The sequence below is a fragment of the Rhinopithecus roxellana genome, chromosome 2 (assembly GCF_007565055.1).
Source record: "Rhinopithecus roxellana isolate Shanxi Qingling chromosome 2, ASM756505v1, whole genome shotgun sequence".
NCBI classification, from domain to species: Eukaryota; Metazoa; Chordata; class Mammalia; order Primates; family Cercopithecidae; genus Rhinopithecus; species Rhinopithecus roxellana.
The window spans coordinates 56,657,975-56,684,795 of record NC_044550.1 but is presented as its reverse complement, the minus strand read 5'-3'; the positions used below and the strand labels follow the sequence as shown (position 1 = coordinate 56,684,795).

Here is a 26,821-nt window from a genome sequence, read left to right as displayed (position 1 = left end):
GAAATACCTGGATGTCCAGGCAGAGGTGTGCTGCAGGGGTGGAGCCCTCATGGAGAACCTCTGCTAAGGCACTGCGGAAGGGAAATGTAGGGTACAAGCCTCCACACAGAGTTTCCATTGGGGCACTGCCTAGTGGAGCTGTGAGAAGAGGGCCACAATCTTCCAGACCCCAGAATGGTAGATCCACTGACAGCTTTCACTGTGTGCCTGGAAAAGCTGCAGATGCTCAACGCTCGCCCATTAAAGCAGCTAGGAGTGGATCTGTACCCTGCAAAGCCACAGGGGCAGAGCTGCCCAAGACCATGGGAACCCACCTCTTGCATCAGTGTGACTTTGATGTGAGACATGAAGTCAAAGGAGATCATTTTGGAGCTTTAAGATTTTACTGTCCCACTGGCTTTTGGACTTGCATGAGGCCTGTAGTCTCTTTGTTTTGGCCAATTTCTTCCATTTGGAATGGGTGTATTTACCCAATGCCTGTAACCTCATTGTATCTAGGCAGTAACTAACTTGCTTTTGATTTTACAGATTCATAGGCAGAAGGGACTTGCTTTGTCTCAGATGAGACTTTGGACTGTGGACTTTGGAGTTAATGCTGTTGGGAAGGCCTGATTGGGTTTGAAATGTGAGGATATGAGATTTGGGAGGGGCAAGGGGCAGAATAATATGGTTTGGCTGTGTCCCCACCAAAATCTCATCTTGAATTCTAGCTCCCATAATTCCCACATGTTGTGGGAGGGACCCAGTGGGAGGTAATTGAATCATGGGAGTTTCCATGCTGTTCTCATGATAGTGAATAAGTCTAATGAGATTTGGTGGTTTTATAAGGGGGAATTCACCTACACACGCTCCCTTGCCTGCAAAGACATGTCTTTGCTCCACCTTCACCTTCAGCCATGATTGTGAGGCCTCCCCAGTTATGTGGAACTGTGAGTCAGTTAAACCTCTTTATAAATTACCCAGTCTCAGGTATGTCTTTATTAGCAGTGTGAAAACAGACTAATACAGGCTACTCCTTCAAGAAGCCCTGATTTTTAGTGAGAAATGGTATTTCAAGACCACAATCTGGGCCACAAGCATGTTCATTGTTACTGTGTTGGTCATTGTTCATACCCCTTTCCAGTGGATAAAACTACACATACACACACACACACACACACACATATATTTACGTATGAGTGTGTATGTGTATATGTGTGTGTATATGTATTTTAAGATAAAATACCTAATTGGTTCATAGTGATACTTCCATTAAGTATGATGTTAACTGTGGAATTTTTATAGATGCCCTTTGTCAGGTTGAAGAAGTTTCTTTCTATTCTTAGTCTGTTAAGTGTTTTAATAATGAATGGTATTAGATTTTGTCAGATGCTTTTTTTGTCTATTGAGATGATCATGTGATTTTTCATTTTACAGTGCATCACATTTATTAATTTTTGAATGTTAAACTGAACTTGCATTCGTGGAGTACATCTCATTTAGTCATAGTGTGTAACTGTTTTTATATGTTCCTGGATTTGGTTTGCTAGTATTTTGTTGAGGATTTTTGTATTCATATTTATAAGATATATTGGTCTGTAGTTTTCTTTTTTGTGATGCTTTTGTCTGATTTTGGCATAAGGTTAGTACCGGCCTTATAGATTTAGTTGGGACGTGTTCTCTCCTCCTCAGTTTTTTGGAAGAGTTTGTCAAGAAGTGTATTAATTTATCTTTAAATATTAGGTAAGAATTCACCAATGAAGCCACCTGGGCCTAAGTTTTTTGTTTTTTTTTGGGGGGGGAGGGAGTTGATTTTTTATTACTTATTTAATCTCTTGTTGTAGGTCTGTTTGTATTTTGTATTTGTTTTTGAATCAGTTTCCTTAGTTTATATATATATATATATATGTATACACACACACAACAGGTTATTTTATACATATCTGTGTTTTTTCCCTTTAATCATGTGTCTTAAACATCTTTCCTTGTCCAGTCGTATACATGAGTAGTTCTCAGTGAGACCAGTATGGTGTTTAGGAAATTTGGTGAGTATTTTTGGCTCTTAGAATGATTTGGAGTTGGTAGTGGACAGTTAGTGTTCTGGACTAAGGCTGCTAAGGACCTTGCAATGGAAGATCCATTTGCAAACAGCAAGGTGTTATATCCTCTGTTCTCCTGAACTTTAATTTCATTTTCCATATCAACATAAACTTTTTGAATACTTTTGACATATGCTGAGTTTTTTTTTAGAAATATAAGTAAGCTTTAAAGAAGGAAAAATCATACTTAGTTTTATTTGGAACTTTATGAAGAATTAAAAATCATGTCTAATTGGAATATAATAGTATTTGAGTATGTAATACACACCACTGTGCCTTGTTTCTGTAACATACATTAATATAGATTCTGTATATAGTTACCAGAATCTAACTACTTTATTATTTAGCTATTTACAAGGATTTGTATATGGAAAAAATACTGAAAAATATTTTAATTATTTTTTTTTTATTATGGTTAGAGTACTTCATAGATTTCTGTTGTTGTTTACAGGTAGGTCTTATTATCTATTGTGTTTCCTCAAGTCTGAGATGCCAAGTTGTAAGATTTGTAATCATTTTTATGCATTAAGACAAAAACCCTGCAATTATAATTTTAGATGCCATTGATTATAAGGCATATTCTGATCTCGGATCTTTTTAAAAGAATTGATAAAACGGAATGTGTTGCTTTTATTTCAGGTTAGTATAGAGGCATCACAAAGATTTTTTTTTTTTTTTTAAAAAGACGATGTTGGGTCTAATGTAGACTGTCAGTGGAGAACTATGAATAAAAATGAAAAACTTCATTTAAAAAATTGCTGTGTTATATACAACTCTATGTATGTGCCATAATTCAGCTAGTTCCTTCTTTTTTTTGGAATTAATCTGGGATTTTCTCGTTGTAAGAGATAGAATCTTACATCAAAGTAGCTTGAGTATAAAAGGAAATGATTGGTTCATAGGACTGGAGTAGATCATTGAATGAAGCTGCAAGAACCAAAGAAACTCTGGAAACAGGGAGTTGATGTCACCAGAATATTCTTCTTCCATTCATGGTGCAATTAGGCCTCCTGTGTCCACATGGCAGGGAAGATGTCTGCTGAACGGCTTAAATTTACATATTTCTCCTACTTTTGACCCAAAGACCAAGAGCCCTTCTTTTTCACCTTATAAATTAAAAAACAATCTTGGTAATTATTTTAAATGACCTGACTTAGCTCACATTCTCATTCTTGTATTAATCACTGTGTCCAGGAGAATGAGGAACTATATATTTAGCCAGGCCTGACTTGAGCGACCTCTCTGTGACCTGGGTGTGAGGTACTGAGACTTTCTTGTCAGAATTCCATAAATGGAAGAGCATGGAAGGAAGAGTAAATACAACACAGACAAAAACAACAGTGTCTATTATACTGGACATTTTGGTAATTTCCAGTTTATTTCCCTATTGTTAATATAATCTCCGTTTTCACATAAGGATATTGGTATGAAATTATTGTGAAGATCTAAAAGTACATTTTATTTTTGGTGGAGAAAAACTAATTTATAGATCTTTCTTTCATGTACCCTAAATTTTGGTATTCTTCAAAGTAAGATTTGTAGAGTCTTCAAATTATGAACTATCAAATTAACAATGTATTTTAAAATACAGGTAGTTTGGACACATTGAAGGAATCATGACATAAAATATTTGGGATACTAAAGTAATAAGTAATGTATGTGATGCTATAGTTTTAAACAGTTATAAACACATACACTTAAATTGATTTGAATATGGAATGCATGACATTTTGCTATCTCTTTCATATCCTGTGATGTTTTAGTTCAAGTAATGTAAGTTCAGTGGACTTTGACTGGTTGTCACATAGTGAGAGATTTCTGATTTTTGAAATATATCACTGTTATAAATCACTAGTTTGCTAGATTGAACCAGCAAGCTATTAAAGAAGATGACAGTATTTACTGTAGATAAATGCAAATTTAAAAAGGTTCTCTGTATGAAGGTTTAGATGATTTATTAGCCTTCAGTGCACACATGAATCTGAAGTTATGTAATGGATTTAGAAAATGTCATTTCCTGTTTGAAGGTTCAAATTTGCATATTTATTCTATAATGCAAGTATTAGATGTGAGTCAGTAGGATATATAGTTAAACTCTGTGTGATATCAATATATGCTTCATCTTTTTTGTATAGTATATGGCAAACGTTTTTTAAGGTGTAGGGCAAGTAATTAAATATACTTTTTTTTTTTGGTTGGAGTAGGGAGGGAGGGATAAGTAAAGAAGCTGTGATTATATATGTCTGTAGGTGGCTTCAGAATTTGAACTTGTGAGAGTTTCCTTGCCTTTTAATTTGGCTCTCATTTTTCTACCAATTGAAGATTCATTTAGGTTAATATAGTTTTCTTTTCAATGGGAAATAATTGGTGGAACAATTAATCCTATGACAATTTTACCTCACATAGAATTACTTATTTTTTTAAAACTAGTCTTCTATTTTGAGATAATTGCTGATTCACATGCAGTTGAAAAAACAATGCAGAGAAATCTTTCTACTCTTTATCCAGTTTCCCCCAATGGGAAAATCTTGCAAAACCAGAACAATATTGATATTGGTATAATCAAGGTACAGAAAGTTTCCTCCCGTTATCCTCTTACAGCTATACCCACTTTCCTCTACCCCATCTTAACCCCTGGCAACCACCAATCTGTTCTCAATTTCTATATTTTTGTCAGTTGAAGAATCTCCAGAGGACTGTATGAACTTGAGAAAAAAACCAGTTGGTTCTCTGGAGATTCTTCTAGATTGTTTTGTGCGTCAATAGTTTGTTCCTTTTTATTGTTGAATAGTATTTTATGGTATGGATATACTACAATTTGTTTAACCATTTAACTGTTGAAGGACATTCGAGTGATTTCCACTTTTTGGCTATTACCAACAAAACTACCATAAATATTTATATACAGGTTTTTGTGTGAACACAAGTTTTTATTTCTTTGGGAAAAATGCCAGGAGTGCACTTGCTAGATTGAATAGTAGGTGCGTATTTAGGGTTTTTTTTTTTAATAGAAATTACCAAACTTTTTCACAGTGGCTGTGTCATTTTACATTCCCACCAACAACATATGATTTATCCAGTTTCTCCACATCCTTACCAGCATTTGGTGTTGTCATTATTTTTTCAGTCGTTCTGATTGATGTATAGTGATATCCACTGTGGTTTTAATTTGCATTTCTCTAATGCCTAATGATGTTAGACTTTTTTTTGTTTCATGTGTTTGTCTTCTCTATGTCTTCTTTCGTGAAATGTTCTTCTGCACATTTTCTAATTGGATGTTTTTTTACTCTTGACTTTTGAGAGACTTTATATTTTTTAGGTATTATTCCTTTGTCAGTTATTTGTTTTGCAGATATGTTCTCCTACTTTGTAGCTTGCCATTTCATCCTCCTGAAAAGGTTTTTAGGTGAGCAGAATTTTTAATTTTGATAAAGCCTAATTTATCAGTTTTCCTTGTATGGATCTTGCTTTTGTGTCAAGTCTGAAAACTTCTTGCTTAACCCTAAATTCTGAAGATTTTCTCCTATGTTTTTAAAACAGTTTTATATTTTACATTTAAATCTGTGATCAATATTGAGTTAGTTTTTGTGTAAGGTGTGATACTTAGGTAAAGTTCATTTGTAATTGTTCCAGTGCCATTTGTTGTAAAGACTCTTCTTTCTCCATTGAATTGCTTTTTGTACCTTTGTTGAAACTGTTCAGCATATTTGTGTGGGTCTGGTTCTGGGTTCTTTATTCTGTCTCATTGATTTATGTTTCTGCCCCTCCACCAGTTCCTCACAGTGTTGATTGGTGTAGCTACATAATAAGTTTTGAAATTGGGTAGATGGATTCTTCATACTTTATCTTTCTCTTTCAAGATTGTTTTTGTTATTCTAGTTCCTTTGCTTTTCCATATAAATCTTACAATAATCTTTTCTATATCTGCAAAAATCTTGCTGGGATTTTGATGGGACCTATGTTAGATCTGTATATCAATTTGGGAGGAATTGACAGCTGTACTATGAATGCAGTGTGCCTCTCCATTTGTTTAGATCTTCTTTGATTTCTTTAATCATATTATTGTTTTCAGCATTCAAGTCCTGTATATATTTTGTTAGATTTACATCTAAGTACTTCATATTTTTGAGCAATTATAGATTTAAATGTCATTGTTCACATGTTCCTTGGTAGTATATAGAAATATAATTGATTTTTTAATGTTTATCTGGTAACCCATTACCTTGCTGAACTCATTATTTCTAGAAAGTTTCTGTTTTTGGAAATGCCTTTGGATTTTCTATGTAGGTAATCATATTGTCTGCCAATAGGGACAGCTTAATTTCTTCCTTTCTCACGTGCATACCTTTTATTTCTTCTTGCTGAATTGCCCTGGCTGGAACTTTCAGCACTAATTTGAATAAAAGTAGTGAGAGTGCACGTCTTAGCCATGTTCCTGATCTTTATGGGAGAAAATACTTGGTCATTTATCATTAAGTATAATGTTAGTCGTAGGTTTTACGTAAATGCTGTTTATCAATTTGAGGAAGGTTTTTTTTTTTTTCCATTTTTCTGAGTTTTTATCATCAATGGTGTTATTGAATTTTTGTCAAATACTTTTTCTGCATCAGTTGATGTGATCATTTGATTGTCCTACTTTATCCTATTAATATGGTGGATTACATTAATTGATTTTTAAGTAATAAAACAGTGTTGCATTCCTGGAATAAAATCTACTTGGCCATGGTATAAAATTCTTATTTATTGCTGAATTCTACTTGCTAATTTTTTGTTAAGAGTTTTGGTGTTTATATTCATGAGAGATATTGGTGTATAGGGTTTTTTTTTTGGTACTCTCTCTGTCTGGTTTTAGTATAATAGTAACTTCGTAAAATGGATTGAGAAGTTTAAAATTGGCATTAATTCTTTTTTAAACATTTAGAAGAATTCTCCAGAGAAACCATGTTAACTTTGAGATTTATTTTTTTGAATTTTAAAATTATGCACTTAATTTCCTTAATAATTATAGGATTATTCAAATTATTTCATATTGTGCAAGTAGTGGTAGCTTCCAGTTTTTGAAGAATTGGTCCATTTTCTCTAAGTTGTCATATTATGTGTTTAGAGTTGTTTGCAGTGTTCCGTATCTTTTTGTTTGTGTGTGTGTGCTGCCTCTAAGGCCTATAGTGATAGTGTTTTCTCCCTGGTACCAGTAATTTGTGTCTTATTTCTTGCTTCTTTGTAAGTCTTGCCACGGTTTGTCAATTTTATTGATCTTTTCAAAGAACCAGCTCTTTATTGATTATTGTTTTTCTACTTTCTACTTAAGTGACTTCTGCTTTTGTCTTTATTATTTCCTTCTTTCTGCTTGTTTTGGGCTTATTTTGCTTTTCTACTAGGTTCTTTAAAATGCAAACTTAGATTATTGATTTGAGACTTCTGGTTTTAGTGCTACAAATTACCCTCTCAGGTATGGCCCACAAATTTTGATATATTATATTTTTATTCAGTTCATGGTATTTAAAAATTTTATTTGAGACTTCCTCTTTTAACCCATAAACTATTTAGGAGTGTAATAGTTTCCAAGTGTTCGGACATTTTTCTGTGATCTTTATCTTTCTGTTATTGATTTCTACTTTGATTTCATTGTGGTCAGAGAACCCACTCCATATGCTTTCAATACCTTTAAATTTGTTGAGCTTGTATTATGTCCCAGAATATAATCTCTAGTCCATGGGCACTTGTAAACAACATTTATTCTTCCCTAATTGGGTGGAGTCTTATATAAATGTCAAGCAGTTCCTCTTTGTTGATAGTGTTACTGAGTTCTTTTAATCCTTTCTGATTTTCTGTTTATTTCTACCAATTATTGAGGAAGGCACAGTTACTTTTGTAAGATAAAATTAGTAGCTTTCATAATACTGTTTATTTTGTAATAAGTAAATATTGTAGCATTTTATTCTTACAATAAGAAATACAGCCGGGCGCGGTGGCTCAAGCCTGTAATCCCAGCACTTCGGGAGGCCGAGACGGGTGGATCACGAGGTCAGGAGATCGAGACCATCCTGGCTAATACGGTGAAACCCCATCTCTACTAAAAAAAAAAATACAAAAAACTAGCCAGGCGAGGTGGCGGCGCCTGTAGTCCCAGCTACTCGGGAGGCTGAGGCAGGAGAATGGCGTAAACCCGGGGGGCGGAGCTTGCAGTGAGCTGAGATCTGGCCACTGCACTCCAGCCTGGGCGACAGAGCGAGACTCCGTCTCAAAAAAAAAAAAAAAAGAAATATGCCGGCTGGACGTGGTGGCTCACGCCTGTAATCCCAGCAGTTAGGAAGGCTGAGGCGGGTGGATCACAAGGTCAGGAGTTCGAGACCATCCTGGCTAACATGGTGAAACCCTGTATCTACTAAAAATACAAAAATTAGCCAGGCCTGGTGGCGTACGCCTGTAGTCCCAGCTACTCGGGAAGCTGAGGCAGGGGAATTGCTTCAACCTGGGAGGCGGAGGTTGCAGTGAGCCGAGATTGTGCCACTGCACTCCAGCCTGGGCAACAGAGTGAGACTCCATCTAAAAAAAAAATAAAAACAAATATGCCTTAATTCTCCACTTTTACCATATAAAGCACATAAGGAGATTTTTCCTTAAAAATTTGTCTGTATTTGAAAGTGAATATTCAGATATTAAATCCAAATGACTTGCCTTATCTATATTACTAACATTATCATACTGATTATATATGATGTTAATATACTTGATAATACAATTATTTATCACCTACACTTAAGGAATATCAGAAGCGATGCATAAGTGGGCACTTAGCTGAAACCAAGCAATATATTTTGGCCACTACCTAGGCTGAAACTGTGGTTTCACTTATCTCTGATTGAAATATAATTGTCTTTTTTAAGGAAATGTGGTCGTACTGAAAATACTGTCCTGCACCTTTAAAAAAATTTAGTATTGTGTCTTGAACATCGTGGCATGCCTGCACATATTGATTTATATTCTTTTTAAACGCTGTATTATATTCCATTACATGGCCATCTCTTGGTTATAAATGTCTCTCTATTGCTGGATATTTAGGCTATATCTAATGTTTCAGTTTCACAAACAGTGCTGCAATAGATATCTTTTTATTTTATTTTCTATATGTAATTTTATAGAAGCTATTTATATAGGTACTCGAATTATTTGATTCTGCCTTTTTGTCCTTGAACTCTTAACTACTAACCACATTTGAACTCTAACTCTAACCACATTTTAGAGTGACTTGGATATTTGAGATGGAAAAAAAGAACTTTTCAGTTGTATTAGTCCATTTTCATACTGCTCTGAAGAAATACCTGAGATTGGGTAATTTATCAAGAAAGTGAGGTTTAATGGACTCACAGTTCCACATGGCTGGGGCGGCCCCACAGTCATGGTGGAAGGCGAAGGAGGAACAAAGGCACATCTTATATGAGGCAGGCAAGAGACTGTGTGCAGGGGAACTGCCCTTTATAAAACCGTCAGATCTCGTGAAACTTATTCTCTATCATGAGAACCCCCACCCCTATGATTCAGTTACCCCTCACTGGGTCCTTCCCATGACATGAGAGGATTATGGGCGCTACAATTCAAGGTGAGATTTGGGTGGAGACGCAGACAAGCCGTATCACCATTATTCAGATTATAGAGTATAATTTCATGCCGAAGTACAAACCGTTATCCACTCTTACATGGAATTTTTTTCACTGCTTTTTCTCTTCTTAATGCATAGGTATAGAGTATGATTTTAAAGCCTAGCTATATCTTTTTGTTTCATTTTTCTCATTGCCAAAACTGTTTTCTTGCCATATGAACTGTTTTCTTTTTCATTGATACTTTCTTTTCAGTTTTGTCTGATAGACTTTGAGGAATTGGTGTTGAGTAAGCCAGTCTGTAGTAACTGTCACAAATAATTAAATACAAGTATTATGTAGTGTTGAAACCCATGTTCAGAAGTTACTTATGTTCCATGTTTATAAGAGGTAATTAAATATGATAATCCATGTAAAATGCTTATGTAAAGTGCTGATGTAGCTTACAGCAATCACTTATTCTGTGCATTTTTGTTATTAGAATATTTGAATTAAAAATTTTATGATACAGGAATAAATAACATAATAAAGTTTTCCCCCATTACTAACTGATTTGTAAGTTGTACTAGTTATGTGTTGCTGTGTTACAAATTACCCCAAAACATTACAGTGTAAAACAATGATAAACATTTATCAGCTCAGTTTTTCTGGGTCAGGAATTTGGGAGTAGGTTGCCTAGATAGTTTTGGCTCAGTGTCTGTCACGAGGTTGCATTCAAAATGTTGACTGGAGTTGTAGTAATCTAAAGACTTAACTGGGGCTAGAGGACTTGCTTCCAGGGTTACTTACATGACTGGCAAGTTGGTGCTGGCTGCTGGCTGGAGGACTGTTCTTCTCTAAGTGAGCCTTTCACTGAGCTGCTTGAATATCTTCATTTGTGGTGACTGATTTTCCTCAGAATGAATGATGTAAAGGAAGCCATGAAGCTCTAATGACCTAACTTCATAAGTCACACATTACTTCTGCGGGCACACAGACCAGCCATGATTTAAGGTGGGAGGATATCTATCTTGCTTGACTTTTGAACTGACTGGTTCAGAAAGGGATGAGGGGTTGGTGTGATTTTATTTGCTCATATTTTCTTTTTTCCTAAAGTAAATTGAAGATGAAATTGAAGATGTCTTTTTTGTTTACTTACTAACTTCAATAAGTCATAAAAGGAAATCTGTGAAAAAAACAGGTTGCGTTAAACTACTTACCTGAAAACCTTCTGAAGGGCCTACTAAATGTTTGCTTAAAGCATAATCTGTGATATTTATTCATCCAGCTGCCTATCTAATACTTCAAGCACTTTTATTTTTATGGATTTAGGGGTCTGGGTGAAGTTTACAATAATAAGCTTCAAGAACATAAATACATTACATCATCAAATGTTTCTCAAAAAAGCTGTTGAAGAATGCTATTTAAGAAAAAAATCTCCTGTTCAAACGGAAACCTGGGAGGCTGAGGCAGGAGGATTGCTTGAGCACAGAAGTTCAAGTCCAGCCTGGCCAACGTAGTGAAACCCTATCTCTAAATCAAATAAAAAGGAAAAGAGATTCCATTGTGAAATAACTTTTGGGAAGTTCATGCATTGGTTATGTATCTTCCTTTCAAGATGTCTACTGCACAGTTGCATATTAAAGCTCTGGTAATTCTATCATATAAACATCTCTTTACCATTGTTTAATTCATTATTTATTAGACTTATTTGATCATGGAACCATTTTTCTTAACACTTTTGTAGATATATCATTTTTCTGTGAACATTTCTAACTCTTAAGAAGGGTATAATAAACAGTGAGGAGATTTCAACTATTTTGTAGTATATTTGGAGATTTAAATAAATATTAAAATGATACTTCCAATTTATTTTCCGTAACATATATTATGACTAATTTTTGTATAGATAGTAAAGTTCACAAATTTTTCAGATACTTTTCTTAGCTCACTAAAGAAACAAAATGTAACTTACATATTAGATTATTAGTGAAGGTGTAGGGAAACATGAGACTATCAGTCAGATAGTCTGATTTGTAGTCTTGTCTGTGAATGGACACATTTGGATTTTTTTGTTCCTTTATCAGCTAGATGTGATAATTGACTAACTCTATGACTTACAGGGTTCTTTTTTTTTTTTTGAGACGGAGTCTCGCTCTGTCGCCCAGGCTGGAGTGCAGTGGCCGGATCTCAGCTCACTGCAAGCTCCGCCTCCCGGGTTCACGCCATTCTCCTGCCTCAGCCTCCCGAGTAGCTGGGACTACAGGCGCCTGCCACCTCGCCCGGCTAGTTTTTTGTATTTTTTAGTAGAGACGGGGTTTCACCGTGTTAGCCAGGATGGTCTCGATCTCCTGACCTCGTGATCCACCCGTCTCGGCCTCCCAAAGTGCTGGGATTACAGGCTTGAGCCACCACGCCCGGCCGATTTACAGGGTTCTTTAAGGATTAGTTATAATAGTAGAAATGGAAATCTTATATGATTGTGAGTTTATTGATAATATTGCTGAAACTGCTAGGGCTTCTGTGCATTCTAAGAAATAGTGAAAGACCCAGAATATAGTAAGTAGAAGGAGAACAAAAACTTCAAAGGGAATATTTTCAGTTCAGAGTATTAAATGACTATATTGTATTGGTAATATGATATGTATTATTCTAGTTTACTATAGGCTGGAGAGGTCAAAATCGTTCTCAGAGGGATATTTCTTGAGTTGGACTTTAAGAAAACATTAAGGTATGGTTCTTTAAAAGAAGCAAGAAAGAGGGAAGGCAATTGAAGAGAATACCAAATTTAACGTAATTTTCTGAAATGAGAAGTTTCTAATATGAGACAAAATGTTCTGTGCTTCCTGGAACATGGACATAGATTTTTACAATTATGGTCTTAGAGAAGGGACAAGGGAAAACCAGAGTGAGCTGAAATTTTGTCTACCCAACCCGTATTGTTGTATTCAGTGAAAACATTTTAGAATTCAAATTGGGTCCTAAAACGGCAGACTTGATTTCCAGTACCTAATAATTAGGAAATATTTTGGACTCATATTTGTGTGAAGTTCTTTGGGTGGGATATGATGAAAATTTATATTTGTTTCCATGACATTCTATATTCACACTTAACTGTAAATCATATTAAACTTATTCTTTTTCTTTTATATAGTATCAAGCTCATAATTTTCTTTACCTGCAAGAAAAACACTTTACTGTCTTTACCTACAGAGATTTAAAATCCCAGTAGAGACAAATATTACTATGAAAAAAAAATTTTTTTTTTGAGACAGAGTCTTGCCCAGGCTGGAGTGCAATGGCTTGATTTCCACTCACTGCAACCTCCGCCTCCCAGGCTCAAGCGATTCTCCTGCCTCAGCCTCCCAAGTAGCTGGGATTACAGGCGCCTGCCACCACACCTGGCTAATTGTTGTATTTTTAGTAGAGATGGGGTTTCCTCATGTTGGCCAGTCTTGAACTCCTGACCTCAGGTGATCCACCTGCCTCTGCCTCCCAAAGTGCTGGGATTACAGGCATGAGCCACTGCACCCAGTCACTATATAAGAAATGTTTGTTCCAAAAGAAAATATGATGTTTCCAAAAAAAATTCTGGATGGTATTACCACAATATCTGTAGTATTAAATTTTGTTTAAGAATAGCTTGGCAGCTGGGTGCAGTGAAACATTTCACAATAAAAAATATTTTTTAAGGCTAGGTGCGGTGGCTCACGCCTGTAATCCCAGCATTTTGGGAGGCCAAGGTGGGCGGATCACAAGGTCAGGAGTTCGAGACCAGCCTGGCCAAGATGGTGAAACCCTGTCTCTACTAAAAATACAAAAATTAGCTGGGCGTGTTGGTGGGGCACCTGTAATCCCAGCTACTTGGGAGGCTGAGGCAGAGAATCACTTGACCCGGGAGGTGGAGGTTGCAGTGAGCAGATGCCACTGAACTCCAGCCTTGGCAACAGAGTGAGACTCCATCTCAAAAAAAAAAAAAAAAAAAAAAAATTATATATATATGTGTGTGTGTGTGTGTGTGTGTGTGTGTGTATTTTTAAGTCTTTCTGTGCTGAAGACATCCCTAGGGCAGGTAGCAGAATACGTAATTAAAGCTAGAGAGGCACAGGCTGCACGAGAGTCTCTCAGATAAAGCCCCATTGAAAACAAATTTATAATCTAAAATTTAAAAACACATTAAAAAAGCAGCAAAGCATGAGGAATCAGTAGATAAACTGAAAGCAAGATTAAGTCTTCAAGACTTTCAAACCATAAAATTTAGAAAATTATAATAAATTATGATAAAGAGGCCCTTTCATGTCAAAAAGACATGAAAGAAAGAAAACAAAAAAGGCACTTAAAAGATTATGTAGGAAAGAGAGATTACTAAGCAGATTTGAAAAATAACAACAAATAGAGCTTTTAAATAAAAAGAAATTAACAGACAGATTGAAAAGTAGATTAGAAAGAACTGAATAAAGAATGTGTGAACTGAAACACTGAGGAAATTTCCAAAAGATAGCAGAGAGAGGCAAGGAGATAGCAAATACAAAATAGGTTGTATTTTACAAAGATATGTGTAAAATATATGAGTACTTAAAAAGTCTTAAAAAGTACTTAAAAAGATATGTGTAAAATATATAAAAGTACTTAAAAACTATTAAAATGTATCTGCATATACCCAATACCAGGTTAACAATAGAACAATATTTTTACTTGGAATCTCTTTTTCTTTGCTCAAACAATTATCTTTATTCTAACTTTGTTCTGTTTTGTTTTTTTTTTGAGAAAGCATCTTGCCCTGTCACCCAGACTGGGGTGCTGTGGCATGATCATAGCTCACCGCAGCTTTGAACTCCTGGGCTCAGGGAGTCCTTTGCCTCAGCCTCCTGAGTAGCTTGGACTATTGGCATGTGCCAACTGCCAGGCTATTTTTTTTTTTTTTTTTTTAAGAGACCAGGTCTCACTATGTTGCCCAGCCTGGTCTTAAACTCCCAGGCTCAAGCAGTCCTCCTGCCTCAGCCTCCCGAAGTACTGAGATTACAGGCATGAGCTGCCATGCCCAGCCCTTAATGCTAACTTTAGAGTGAGTCATTCCTTTGCTTTTTTTTTTTAAGTTTATTATCTATGTATATATTCCTCAGCAATATATTGTTCTTTTTTGAAAAACTGCGTACCAATCACAAACCTATTTTTTTGACATTAAAGTTTTTATTTTTATGGATTTAGGGGTATAAATTCAGTGTGTTACCGTGATATATTGAGTCATGGTGAAATTTGGGCTGTTAGTGTACCCAACACCTGAATAGTGCACATTGTACCCAATAGGTGATATTTCACCCTCACCTCCTTTCCATTATTTGAAGTCTCCAGTGTCTATTATTTCACTCTGTATATTTGCATTCCACAAACCTATTTCTGTAAGGAGAGTACAGTGTTGTAGGAGGGTCTGGGTGAAGATAAGCTGAACAGTCTCTGGGTCATGGTCTGGCTTTTCTTTTCTTTTCTTTCTTTTTTTTTTTTTTGGTGAGACAGAGTCTCGCTCTGTAGCCCGGGCTGGAGTGGTGCAGTGGCCGGATCTCAGCTCACTGCAAGCTCCGCCTCCCGGGTTTACGCTATTCTCCTGCCTCAGCCTCCCGAGTAACTGGGACTACAGGCGCCCGCCACCTCGCCCGGCTAGTTTTTTTGTATTTTTTTAGTAGAGACGGGGTTTCACCGTGTTAGCAAGGATGGTCTCGATCTCCTGACCTCGTGATCCACCCGTCTCGGCCTCCCAAAGTGCTGGGATTACAGGCTTGAGCCACCGCGCCCGGCCGGTCTGGCTTTTCTAAGAGTTCTTGAGAATGCTTACTGGGGAATTTAGTGCGTAACAGCAAAAATAAACCCTGGGAGATGTTGGGATGTATTAGTTTGTTAGGGCTGTGTAATAAAGTACTAGAAATTAGGTTGCTGAAACAATGGAAATTTATTGCCTCAGTTCTGTGGGCTAGAAGTCTAAGATAAGTGTGTTGGCAGGGTTTGTTCTGAGAATTGTGAGAATCTGTTTCATGTTTCTTTCCTGACTTCTGGTGGTTTGCTGGCAATCTTTGACATTCTTTGGCTTATAGAAGTATCACTGTGATCTCTATCTTCATTTTAACACGATTATTTTCTCTGCGTACATGTGTCTGAACACAAATTTTCCCTCTTTATAAGGGTAACAGTCATATTGGATTAAGACCCCCCCAATAACCTCATCTTAACTAATTACGTCTGTAGCAATCGTATTTCCAAATAAGATCACATTTTGAAGCACTGGCTTTTAAGAATTGAACATATGTCCTCTTGGGGGACACGATTCAACCTGTAACAGGGCATCTGGCAAAGTGTCATAGTGGCACAGTGGTGTAGAGCATATGTGAAGCTATCCAGTAAGAATATAGTCAGGGAATAGGCTGTTCTGTGGTTTCTGAACTTACCAGGGCACATAACCAACGGTCAAAAGTAGATCAAAAAAGACACTTTTGGTGAACTAACACCTGCTATGGGGTAAGAATGGGGCATAAGGATATATCATTTGAGATAGTTATAGATAATATATATTTTTTAATTTCTGAGAAAATACAGTGAATAGCATCTATATTAGTCAGAATATAGGCTTTTAACTGATAGAACAGAGAGGCCCAAATTAACAGTGGTTTCTGCAAAATAGAAATGTATTTGTCCTTCAGGTGAAAGTCTGGGTAGCGGGCTAGTGTGGCAGTTCTATGATTGTCAGGATCCATAGACTGATTTGCTCTTTTATCTTCAACATAAGACACCTTTGATTCCAAGATGGCTACTGTAGCTCTTGCCACTATTCTGCATCTTAAGCAGTAGGAAGGAGTGTAGTTGGAAAAAGGGGTCAGGTTTCTTTCTTTAAAGAATAATACCTAGAGGTTGCACATGTTACTGCCTTTTGGTCAGAACTTGGTCACATGGCTGATCAGGAATGCTTTCCGTTCAAGAAAAGCTGGAGAGTGAGATCTTTTTCTTGGGCTCCGTGTGCCAAACTAGAAACTCTTTATTATTATGGAAGAAGAAAATATAACCTGGGAGTCAGTGCAGTCTGTGTCACAGCTTTGTAATTTTCCCTCAACTTCTTATTAGTAAGATTCCAGTGGCTGTAAACATATACAAGGTCACATTCATGTAGGAAAGGATTCCTGGGGAAAAATTGGATATCTTGAGATTGGCACTTTTAAACCCTGAATGTGTTTCTGAAGGATGCAGATAAATAAAATAAGCTTACTCTTAGTTAATTTCATAAGTAAATAGGTTCAGAGAAAAAAGCAATTTTGGCATTTTTAGACAGGTGTTAACTATACCTGTTGTAATAGATAGGTCACAAGAAACAGTAAGTAGTTAGGGTCAGAAGCTGTGATTACACCCTGTCCTTTTTTTTTTTTTTTTTTTTTTTAAACTATGCTATACTCCTGCCCCATCTTTGAGGAAAAATTTAGCAAGTTTCCAGTGAGTGGTTCAGGGAAAACAGAGCTTTACTTTGAAGTATTTGAATTTTCTGTGAGTCGCACAGTATTCCAGTTGTATTAATCTTTTGAAGATAATTGTTTTTGACCTCTGTGTTTGGTCTTTTGTTTTCCAAATATACAAGTAATTTAGATTAGTGACGAATGTCAGCTTAAGATATTTTATTAGTATAACTATTGAGAGGAAAAATAATCATGCTCAATTAAAGTCCTCATACAAAACTTATAAAGGTTTATTTGAATTATTTGAGTAAGTTGCTTTAAAATTTCTGTAATCTTATACATTAAACTATGACCTATAGAAAGCATGTTATGCCACCCTGAAGGCTGCTATAAAAATTGTTTATGAAGTTCAGGCCAAGACTAAAATATGTTGAAACGGAGAGTTTTGAAAAATGTTCTATACAGCAAAGGAGACCAAATCATGCTAAAATGTAGAAAAAGACTATACATCAGTTTCCATGCTACATTATTCAAAAAAATACAACCATAAAAAAGGTAATAAGATTACATTTTCACATTTCATGGCTAGTAAAGTGCATTAGGCTGCTCAGATATTCATAACTTACTGTGACATTTGGGAAGATTACATTTTGTAGTGTAGAGCCGTTACTACAGCTCAGATAATAACTAGCCAATGCCTGTACCTGGATTATGATCCTTGTCATTGGAAACAAATTTGTGTTTTGAAGGTTGATCAGCTTCAAATAACTATTAGAAAGGGTTAACATGACATACTGTAGACCCTGTGCATGTTTTTTAGGTATAATAGATATGCATACATATAGTATATCAAATATGCCACACATTTGTGTGTACAAATTTCTGCCATCAATTTTCTGCTTGAAAGGCATATTTTATAGTATTTAAAGCAACGGAGGAATATTTAAAACACCTGTCTGGATATTGCTCTCACAGTATAATCTCAGTTTAAAAGCTGGTGAAATATTTGGGGCTTTTTTTGGAAATTACTTTCAAAAATCTATAGCTTCTTGAAAGGGTGATTACTTATAGGAACGATTGATGTGAGTAATATTAAGGTGAAGGTAAGGTCTCTTACGTTAGTTGTAATGAGGTTTTTGACCAATTTAGATCTGCATGGAGGATATATAATTGTTACAAGAAAATTTCACACTATTAAAACTCTCTGCAGACATTATCTTCTTGGCAGCAAATTCTTTCAGATCTATTGGTTGGTTTCCCTTATATTAAATGATGTACAGTTGTATGTGGGTGTTGTAAGAAGTTCCTTATTGTCTTCAGTGGACAAGGTTTACTTTCTGTCTTCTAGAAAATACTGTTGAAGAGTTTATCTTTTTTACTATTGTAGCTAGATGATTTTCATAAAATATTGTCTCTTTGAGCTTTTCTTTCACTAAAACGTTATTTTGAAATTATAATCATACATAGTATTATGGAATTATTAGTTTCATGTGACCTTAGAGATTTTTGTGTTTTTCTGCTACCTTTCTGAATCACTGCAATTCTTTTCCACAAGAAGTTTTTCTTGTGTCTGAAGATTCTGTCACTCCTTAATTTTACATTCTTCTATGTGGATTCTTTCAAATTATCTTCCAGAGAATACTGGTGTTCTTGAACCTGGACCAGACCTTTCTACTGCGAAAATTGATTAAAAATTATCTTTACCGGCCGGGCGCGGTGGCTCAAGCCTGTAATCCCAGCACTTTGGGAGGCTGAGACGGGCGGATCACGAGGTCAGGAGATCGAGACCATCCTGGCTAACACGGTGAAACCCCATCTCTACTAAAAAAGACAAAAAAACTAGCCGGGCGAGGTGGCGGGCGCCTGTAGTCCCAGCTACTCGGGAGGCTGAGGCAGGAGAATGGCGTGAACCCGGGAGGCGGAGCTTGCACGGCCGCTGCACTCCAGCCCGGGCGACAGAGCGAGACTCCGTCTCAAAAAAAAAAAAAAAAAAAAATTATCTTTACCAAATTTACAGGTTGAAGTTCACGGAATTAATTTTCTCAGTTTTGAATTTTTCTTCTTAATTTTTCTTAATCATTGGCATCTGCTGCTGATTGTTATTACCCACATTTAAGAAAAGATTTTCTTGAGTTAACACAAGTCTATGTTTAGTTAGTATTATCATATTGCTTTCTGGAAATATTTCAACAGGAGTGTATGAAAGTATTTGTTTAATCTTGTTCTCACCTACTTTGAGCTTTAATAATTTCAAACACAGTGAAATTTATTTAGTATTTTTTTTTGCATGTGTCATTTGGATTTTTTTGTGAATTGACTGTTCATGTCTTCCTAAAAATTTTTTTCACCAAATTGAAAATACTTTATTTCTGTACTTTTTATTTCTACAGCTTAATGATTTTTGTGTTCTTTGAGAATTTCTTATATTTTATGGCTTCTAATTTAACTTTTGATGTCTTAAGTTATCTGGAATTTATTTTGGCATATATCGTAAGATAAGGATTCAGTCTTAATTTTTTAAAATGAAAATTTCATAGCTCTATTTAATGCTTGAGATGACACTCTAATTCTATATTGAATTTATTTGTATCAACCTTTTATTTTAATTAGATTGTTTTCTGTCTAGTACTATACAGTTTTAATAATTATGTTATACCATTTGATGATTCTAGTATTCTTTTTGTATAGAATTTCCCTTCACTTTTTTCATATATTTAATTCCCAAATAGAAATTAGAATCACTATAAGTTTCAGGAAAAAAAATCATATTGGAATTTTAATGGTAATGTGCTGAATTTATAGATTACTTTGTGAAAAGTTAACAACTTGAACTGATTTAATATTCCCATCCAGAAACAAGTCTGTTCATTTATCAAAAGTGGAAAAAAATTTTTTTACTTTCAAGTCATATGTATGTTTTAATTCACTCCTAGATACTTTTACACTTATGGTTGGTATCAGAAATGTTGTTTTAAAACTCCATTGTATTTTCTATTAGATATTGTAGGTATTTAGGAAAACTTATGAATGTTATATATTTTATATTCATACAAAAATGACATTTTGAGCTGAAGTTACTACTTGGTGTCATTCTTATATGTTTTCATGGAGAAAGAGATTTCCAGTTTGGAAACCGGAAGTCTAGTATTTTCTTTTCTTTCTTTTTTTTTTTTTGTGCGATGGTCTTGCTTTGTCGCCCAGACTGGAGTGCAATGGGACAATCTTGACTTACTGCAACCTCTGCCTCCTGGGTTCAAGCGATTCTCCTGCCTCAGCCTCCTGAGTAGGTGGAACCACAGGCATGGAACACCACGCCTGGCTAGTTTCTGTATTTTTAATGGAGCTAGGGTTTCACCATGTTGCCCAGGCTGGTCTCGAACTGCTGACCTCAGGTGATCCACCCACCTTGGCCTCCCAAAGTGCTGGGATTACAGGTGCGAGCCACCGCACACCCAGCCATTTTCTAAATAAGCAATTTAAAAAGATTTCTGTAGGATATAAGACACAGTATTGATTCCTACAAATACGGGTAGGCTATTTCTGTCATATTGATCACTGTTACACTATTTCCTCAGGGCCTGGCATACTGTAGGCATTCAGTAAAAGTGTGTTGAATGAGTTTATAAATTTATTATATATTAGAGGTTTGTATTTTGTGATTGTTTTCTGTAGATGTGTTGTATCTCTTAGTTTTTTTCACTAACGTATGTTCTATGAAGGCCAATATTTAGCCAGTGTGCCTCAGTATGTAAGTATGAGATTTTTACAGCTTGAGCCCATCTTGATAGATTTCATATGTGTTCTGATTGCATGATGCCTGCACTGTGCCAGTTGTTAAATATTTGAATAATGCCTCTGCAATGTCATTGTTATATTGTGCTGAATTATTTTTGACTCAGTGAGTAATTTGTTAGAAATAGGTTACTTGAGAAATCCCAAACTTTTGTATTCATACCATTTTTATTTATGATGATTTCATAAGCTCTGCAGCTCGCATCAGTGGTATTTTGTGCATTTGCTTTTTTTTTTTTTTTTTTTTTTTTTTGAGACAGGGTCTCGCCCTGTCACCCAGGCTGGAGTGCAGTGGCACAATCTTGGGTTGCTACAACCTCTGCCTCTCGGACTCAAGCCATCCTCCCACCTTAGCCTCTCAGCAGCTGGGACTATAGGCATATGCTACCACACCTAGCTAATTTTTTGTTTTATTTTTGGTAGAAATGGGGTCTTACCATGTTGGTTGAAGACCCCAGGCTGGTCTTGAACTCTAAGTGCAACTGATCTGCTCTCTCGGTTTCCCAAAGTGTTGGGATTACAGGCATAAGCCACCATGCCTGGCTGCACTGGCTTCTTTTTAGATTGTTGTTTTGAAATAAGTAATATGTGTTCATGGCACAAAATTCAAATTGTTCAAAATTGTATGTACTAAAATCTTTTTTTTTGCCTTCTATGCAATAGATCTTTTCCAGAGACAATCAATATTTAGTTCATTCTTAGACATATTTAGCACATGCGTAGGTCTATGTGTAAATGATTTACACTCAAATTGTAGCCTACTGTTCACACTTTTCTCCACCTTGATTTTCTCACTTAAAGTATCTTAGAGATCTTTCCTATCATATGGAGTGGCCTCATTCTTTTCTATATGTACATCATATTTCATTGTATAGTTATGTGCAACTTCATTAACTTTTTTTTTTTTTTTTTTGAGACAGAGTCTTACTCTGTTGCCCAGGCGACTCACTGCAACCTCTATCTCCTGGGATCAAGCACTTCTTGTGCCTCAGCCTCCCAAGTAGTTGGGATTACAGGCACGTGCCTCTATGCCCGGCTAATTTTTGTATTTTTAGTAGAGACGGGGTTTCACCATGTTGGCCAGGCTGGTCTTGAACTCCTGACCTCAAGTGATCCACCCACCTCGGCCTCCCAGAGTGCTGGGATTACAGGTGTGATCCATCACACCAGACCATCATTAACCTTTATCTTGTAATTTAAAAAAATTCAATACAATGAAGTTCTTGTATCTAACATCATTATCTAAATGTGTCTATAATGTAAATTTCTAGCTGCTTGATTGCTGTTTGAAAAATAAAAATTTTTGATAGATATTACCAAATTCCTGTTTTTTTGTTTATCTTTTTTTTTTTTTTGAGACATGGTCTCACTCTGTCACCCAGTATAGAGTGCAGTGATGTGGTCTTGGCTCACTGCAACCTCTGCCTCCTGGGTTCAAGTGATTCTTGTGCCTCAGCCTTCCAAGTAGATGGGGCTACAGGCGCCCACCACCACACATGGGTAATTTTTGTGTTTTTAGTAGAGATGGGGTTTCACTATGTTAACCAGGCTCGTCTTGAACTCCTGCGCTCAAGGGATCCACCTGCCTCGGCCTCCCAAAGTTCTGGGATTACAGGTGTGCGCCATTGTACCCAGCCCCAAATTGCTCTTAATAAGTCCTATTGTACCTGTTTCCTCAACAACAGTGATGTATGACAGTACCTGTCTCCTCATGTTCTTGCACATACTATGTATTATTTTTATATGTTGTTAGAGATTTGGAATTTGTCAAATATGTAAAAATGGTATATTAGTGTAGTTTTAATAGTCATTCATTTTGTAACCAAAGTTGAGTTTCATGTTTTAGTGCCACTTTTATTTCCCTTTTTGTTCATTGCCTTTGCCTAAATTTTCTTTTCTTTTCTTTTTTTTTTTAGCACCCTAGTTCCCACAAGCAGATACATTTTCTTTTAAAAAATGTTTTTCAGGAAGCTATTTGTACTTATGTAATGATGTGGGTTGAAATGATTTTTCTAAGTGTTTACTTTTTGATTTTATGTTTTTTTGCATATAGAATTTATAATTATTATATAGTTAAATATGTCAATATGAAGTCCAGAAGTCTTAAAAACTCTTAGTTAGAAAAGTGTTTACCACTTGAAGTGATAAAATGTTTTTTGTATCATTTCATTCAGTGCTTTTATTTAATTAATTTTCATTTTTAGAAACATGTCCTACTCTGTCACCCAGGCTACAGTTCAGTGGCGTAATCATAGCTCACTGTAGCCTTGAAGTCCTGGACTCACAAGACTCTCCCGCCTTGGCCTCCCAGAAGTGCTGGGATTACAGGCATGAGCCACCACACCTAACCCATTTAGTACTTTTATGACTTTTATTTTAGACTTATTTTATGACTTCAGTTTTACATTTAAATCTTAGACTCATTTGGAATTTTTTTTATGGTATGAGGGATGGATGGATTGATTTTTTCCCCCCCAGATATTTGAATATAGCTATCCCTAAACTTAATTATTTATTTATTTTTTTGAGGCAGAGTCTTACACTGTCACCCAGGCTGGAGTGCAGTGGTGTGATCATAGCTCACTGTAGTTTTGAACTCCCAGGCTCAAGCAATCTTCCCACCTCAGCCTCCAGATTAGTAGGGCTACAGGTACCCACCACCATGCCCGGGTATTTTTTTTTCTTTTTTTTTGATTATGGAGACAGAGTCTGGCTATGTTGCCAGACTGGTCTCAAACTCCAGGCCTCAAGTGATCCTCCTGTCTTATCCTCCCAAAGTTTTGGGATTATAGGTGTGAGCCACCTTGCCCAGCCACTAACCTTTTGATTAAATGATCTTTGTTCTATTTAGATGTCACTGTTACCATATAATAATACAGATATGTAATTATAAAATTATAAAATTTATAATAACAGTAACCACCACCACCAGCCAGGCATTGTTAGTAATAAGCACCTTATTCGTATAAATACTTGTGTTTAAACATTTTTTTTTTTTTTTTTTTTGAGACAGAGTCTTGCTCTGTCACCCAGGCTGGAGTGCAGTGGCTGGATCTCAGCTCACTGCAAGCTCCGCCTCCCGGGTTTACGCCATTCTCCTGCCTCAGCCTCCTGTGTCGCTGGGACTACACCTCGCCCAGCTAGTTTTTTGTATTTTTTAGTAGAGACGGGGTTTCACCGTGTTAGCCAGGATGGTGTCGATCTCCTGACCTCGTGATCCGCCTGCCTTGGCCTTCCAAAATGCTGGGATTACAGTCTTGAACCACTGCGCCCGGCCGTTTTTAAACATTTTTATGAGTGATGTCTGTAGATTGGTTAATTGGTTAATAGTATTGTAAAAGTTAATTTCCTGGTTTAAATGATTATACCATGATTATACTATGATTAAGTAATATATATACATTGGGGAAGCTGAACGAAGAGTATAAAGGAATTCTGTACTTTTTTTGAATGTTTGAAATTATTTCAAAATAAAAAGTTACAGACAAGGAAATAATACAAACAAAACCAAAACAGCTATATTAAAGTTCTTATTTGAATTATGTATTTTTAAAATTTACAAACAATGTATTTATGGACAATATAATCTAATTCAACAGTTTAAGTAGAATGGAATGTATCATAGTATAATGAATAGCTTATAGCATTTATCCAGGAGGACTAGCTAACCAGGCACATATAGTTTTTAGCTAGGGCCGTGTAACTAGGAGAATTGACTCCATCACAAGGAGAGACTGTTTTAGTAGAATCCCAGCTATCATCTCCTAACACTGCTTGGTAGTGATAATACAAAGCATTGTACACTGAAATCTCTGCCAGAGCTTTCTGAGAAAGATGAAATGTCTTTATCACTGTGCTTGCCAGGAGTTCTTGTCTCTCTGCATGCAAGTACGGATCCTCACATTGTTCATTTCCATTTTTTTCAGTCTCTTGCCTGTCTTTATTTTTGTCAGAACCTGGGATACATGTTGTTGATCCTGCTGAAAGGAATTTTAATTATTTCCTAGTTTCGAACCTTCCTTGCTTTCCTGGACTAAACTCTACTTGGTCATGTCTGGTTTTATTTATAAGCCATTGGATTTTTTTTTTTTTTTTTAAGACGGAGTCTTGGTCTGTTGCCCACACTGGAGCTCAATGGCATGATCTCGGCTCATTGCAATCTCTGCCTCCCAGGTTTAAGTGATTCTCCTGCCTCAGCCTCCCAACTAACTGGGACTACAGGCACATGCCACCGTGCCTGGCTAAGTTTTTGTATTTTTTTTTTTTTTTTCTTTTTTTTGAGACGGAGTCTCGCTCTGTTACCCAGGCTGTAGTGCAGTGGCATGATCTCAGCTCACTGCAATCTCCACCGCTCGGGTTCAAGTGATTCTCCTGCCTCAGCCTCCTGAATAGCTGGGATTACAGGCGCATGCCACCACGCCTGGCTAATTTTTGTTTTTTCAGTAGAGACGGGGTTTCACCATGTTGGCCAGGCTGGTCTTCAACTCCTGATCTCAGGTGATTCGCCTGCCTTGGCCTCCCAAAGTACCGGGATTACAGGCATGAGCCACTGCGCCTGGCCATTTTTTTGTAGTTTTTTAGTAGAGATGGGGTTTCACGGTGTTAGCCAGGATGATCTTGATCTCCTGACCTCGTGCTCTGTGCGCCTTGGCCTCCCAAAGTGCTGGAATTACAGGCATGAGCCACCACTCCCTGCCGGATTTGTTTTTTAAAGTTCACTTTCTTCTACTTGCATACCTTTTGGGTATGCAGTTTAGAAATGCATAATGAAAAACCGAGAAGTATTCAGAAAGAAAAAAGTGTAGGTGAATCATGTGTGTAACTATTTCTGACAGAGATCTTTAAAAGGTCTAGTTGATTGTATTATCGTATACCTTAAATGTAGGTATTTTTAAATTTAAAAAATTTATTTAAAAAATCTAGTTAAATAAGATAACTCTACAAAGGTAATTCTGAAAGTATTTTAATTCCTTTACATAATTAGGATTTATTTAAAATGTACAAACCTTCCCTCTGTGTTGGGAGGCTGTGGATGAGATGACAAGGCCAGTATAGCTATAGCGTTTTCAGATGTGTGACTAATTATATGTAAGTTATACTGATTATTGACAGAAAATGAACAGGCTTAATAAACCAAAAATTTGACTAATATAAACTCCAATGTGTGACCATTCTGAGCCTTTTTCAGCTTTTCAGTTTTACCATGAGCTTATTACTTGTTTGGTTAACAAAGGACCTTTAGATTATTCAGTGTAGTTCACAGATTTGATACTTCATAAGCGAAATACTGAATGAGAAGCAATTGTACAGCTGATTTAGATCTTTATTGGTAACAGGTTAGTAGATAGCAATTTACCTAAGACATCCTATGTTTGTTTTTGTTGAAAAATATTTTAATGTTTATATTCTCTTACTTGACTTTACTGTCTAAATTTGGAGATTACTTCAGAAACTTCAGTTTTTGAGCTGTGTGTGTTCATTAAGAAATTTTTTTTTTTAAATGAACCTTTTGTTTTGGAGGAAGAATGTGAGTAGTTATTGTTAATCTAATGTTTAGGAACATGCTATAGTGATATTGAGGATACTAATGCTTTTACTTTTTTTTTTTCCTTGGAAGTTGGTAGGAGGACAGTTTGATTTGGAAATGAATTTCATTATCCAAGAAGGTGAGAGTATCAACTGCATGGTGGACCTACTGGAAAAATGTGACATTACTTGCCAAGCAGAAGTCTGGAGCATGTTTACAGCTATTCTGAAGAAAAGCATACGGAATCTTCAAGTCTGCACTGAAGTAGGCCTTGTTGAAAAAGTGCTTGGGAAAATTGAAAAAGTTGACAATATGATAGCAGGTATGATTTTTTTCTATAGTACAATGTATACAAAGAGATAAAGTTTAATTTTTAAATACTTATTTTTCTTATTCCATGTAGCAATATTTAAGAAA

At 36.1% G+C, this 26,821-nt stretch overlaps 1 protein-coding gene across 3 annotated transcripts in view; it reads left to right on the top strand.

Annotated features, from left to right (window-relative positions):
* Positions 1–26,821, top strand: part of LRBA (LPS responsive beige-like anchor protein) — a 779,214-nt gene that overhangs the window by 52,065 nt on the left and 700,328 nt on the right. For all 3 annotated transcript variants that reach the window (XM_030916318.1, XM_010372523.2, XM_030916327.1), the window contains exon 3: positions 26,495–26,726. In XM_030916318.1, the coding sequence (XP_030772178.1) occupies positions 26,495–26,726 (232 nt within the window). The remainder of the gene's footprint in view (positions 1–26,494; positions 26,727–26,821) is intronic.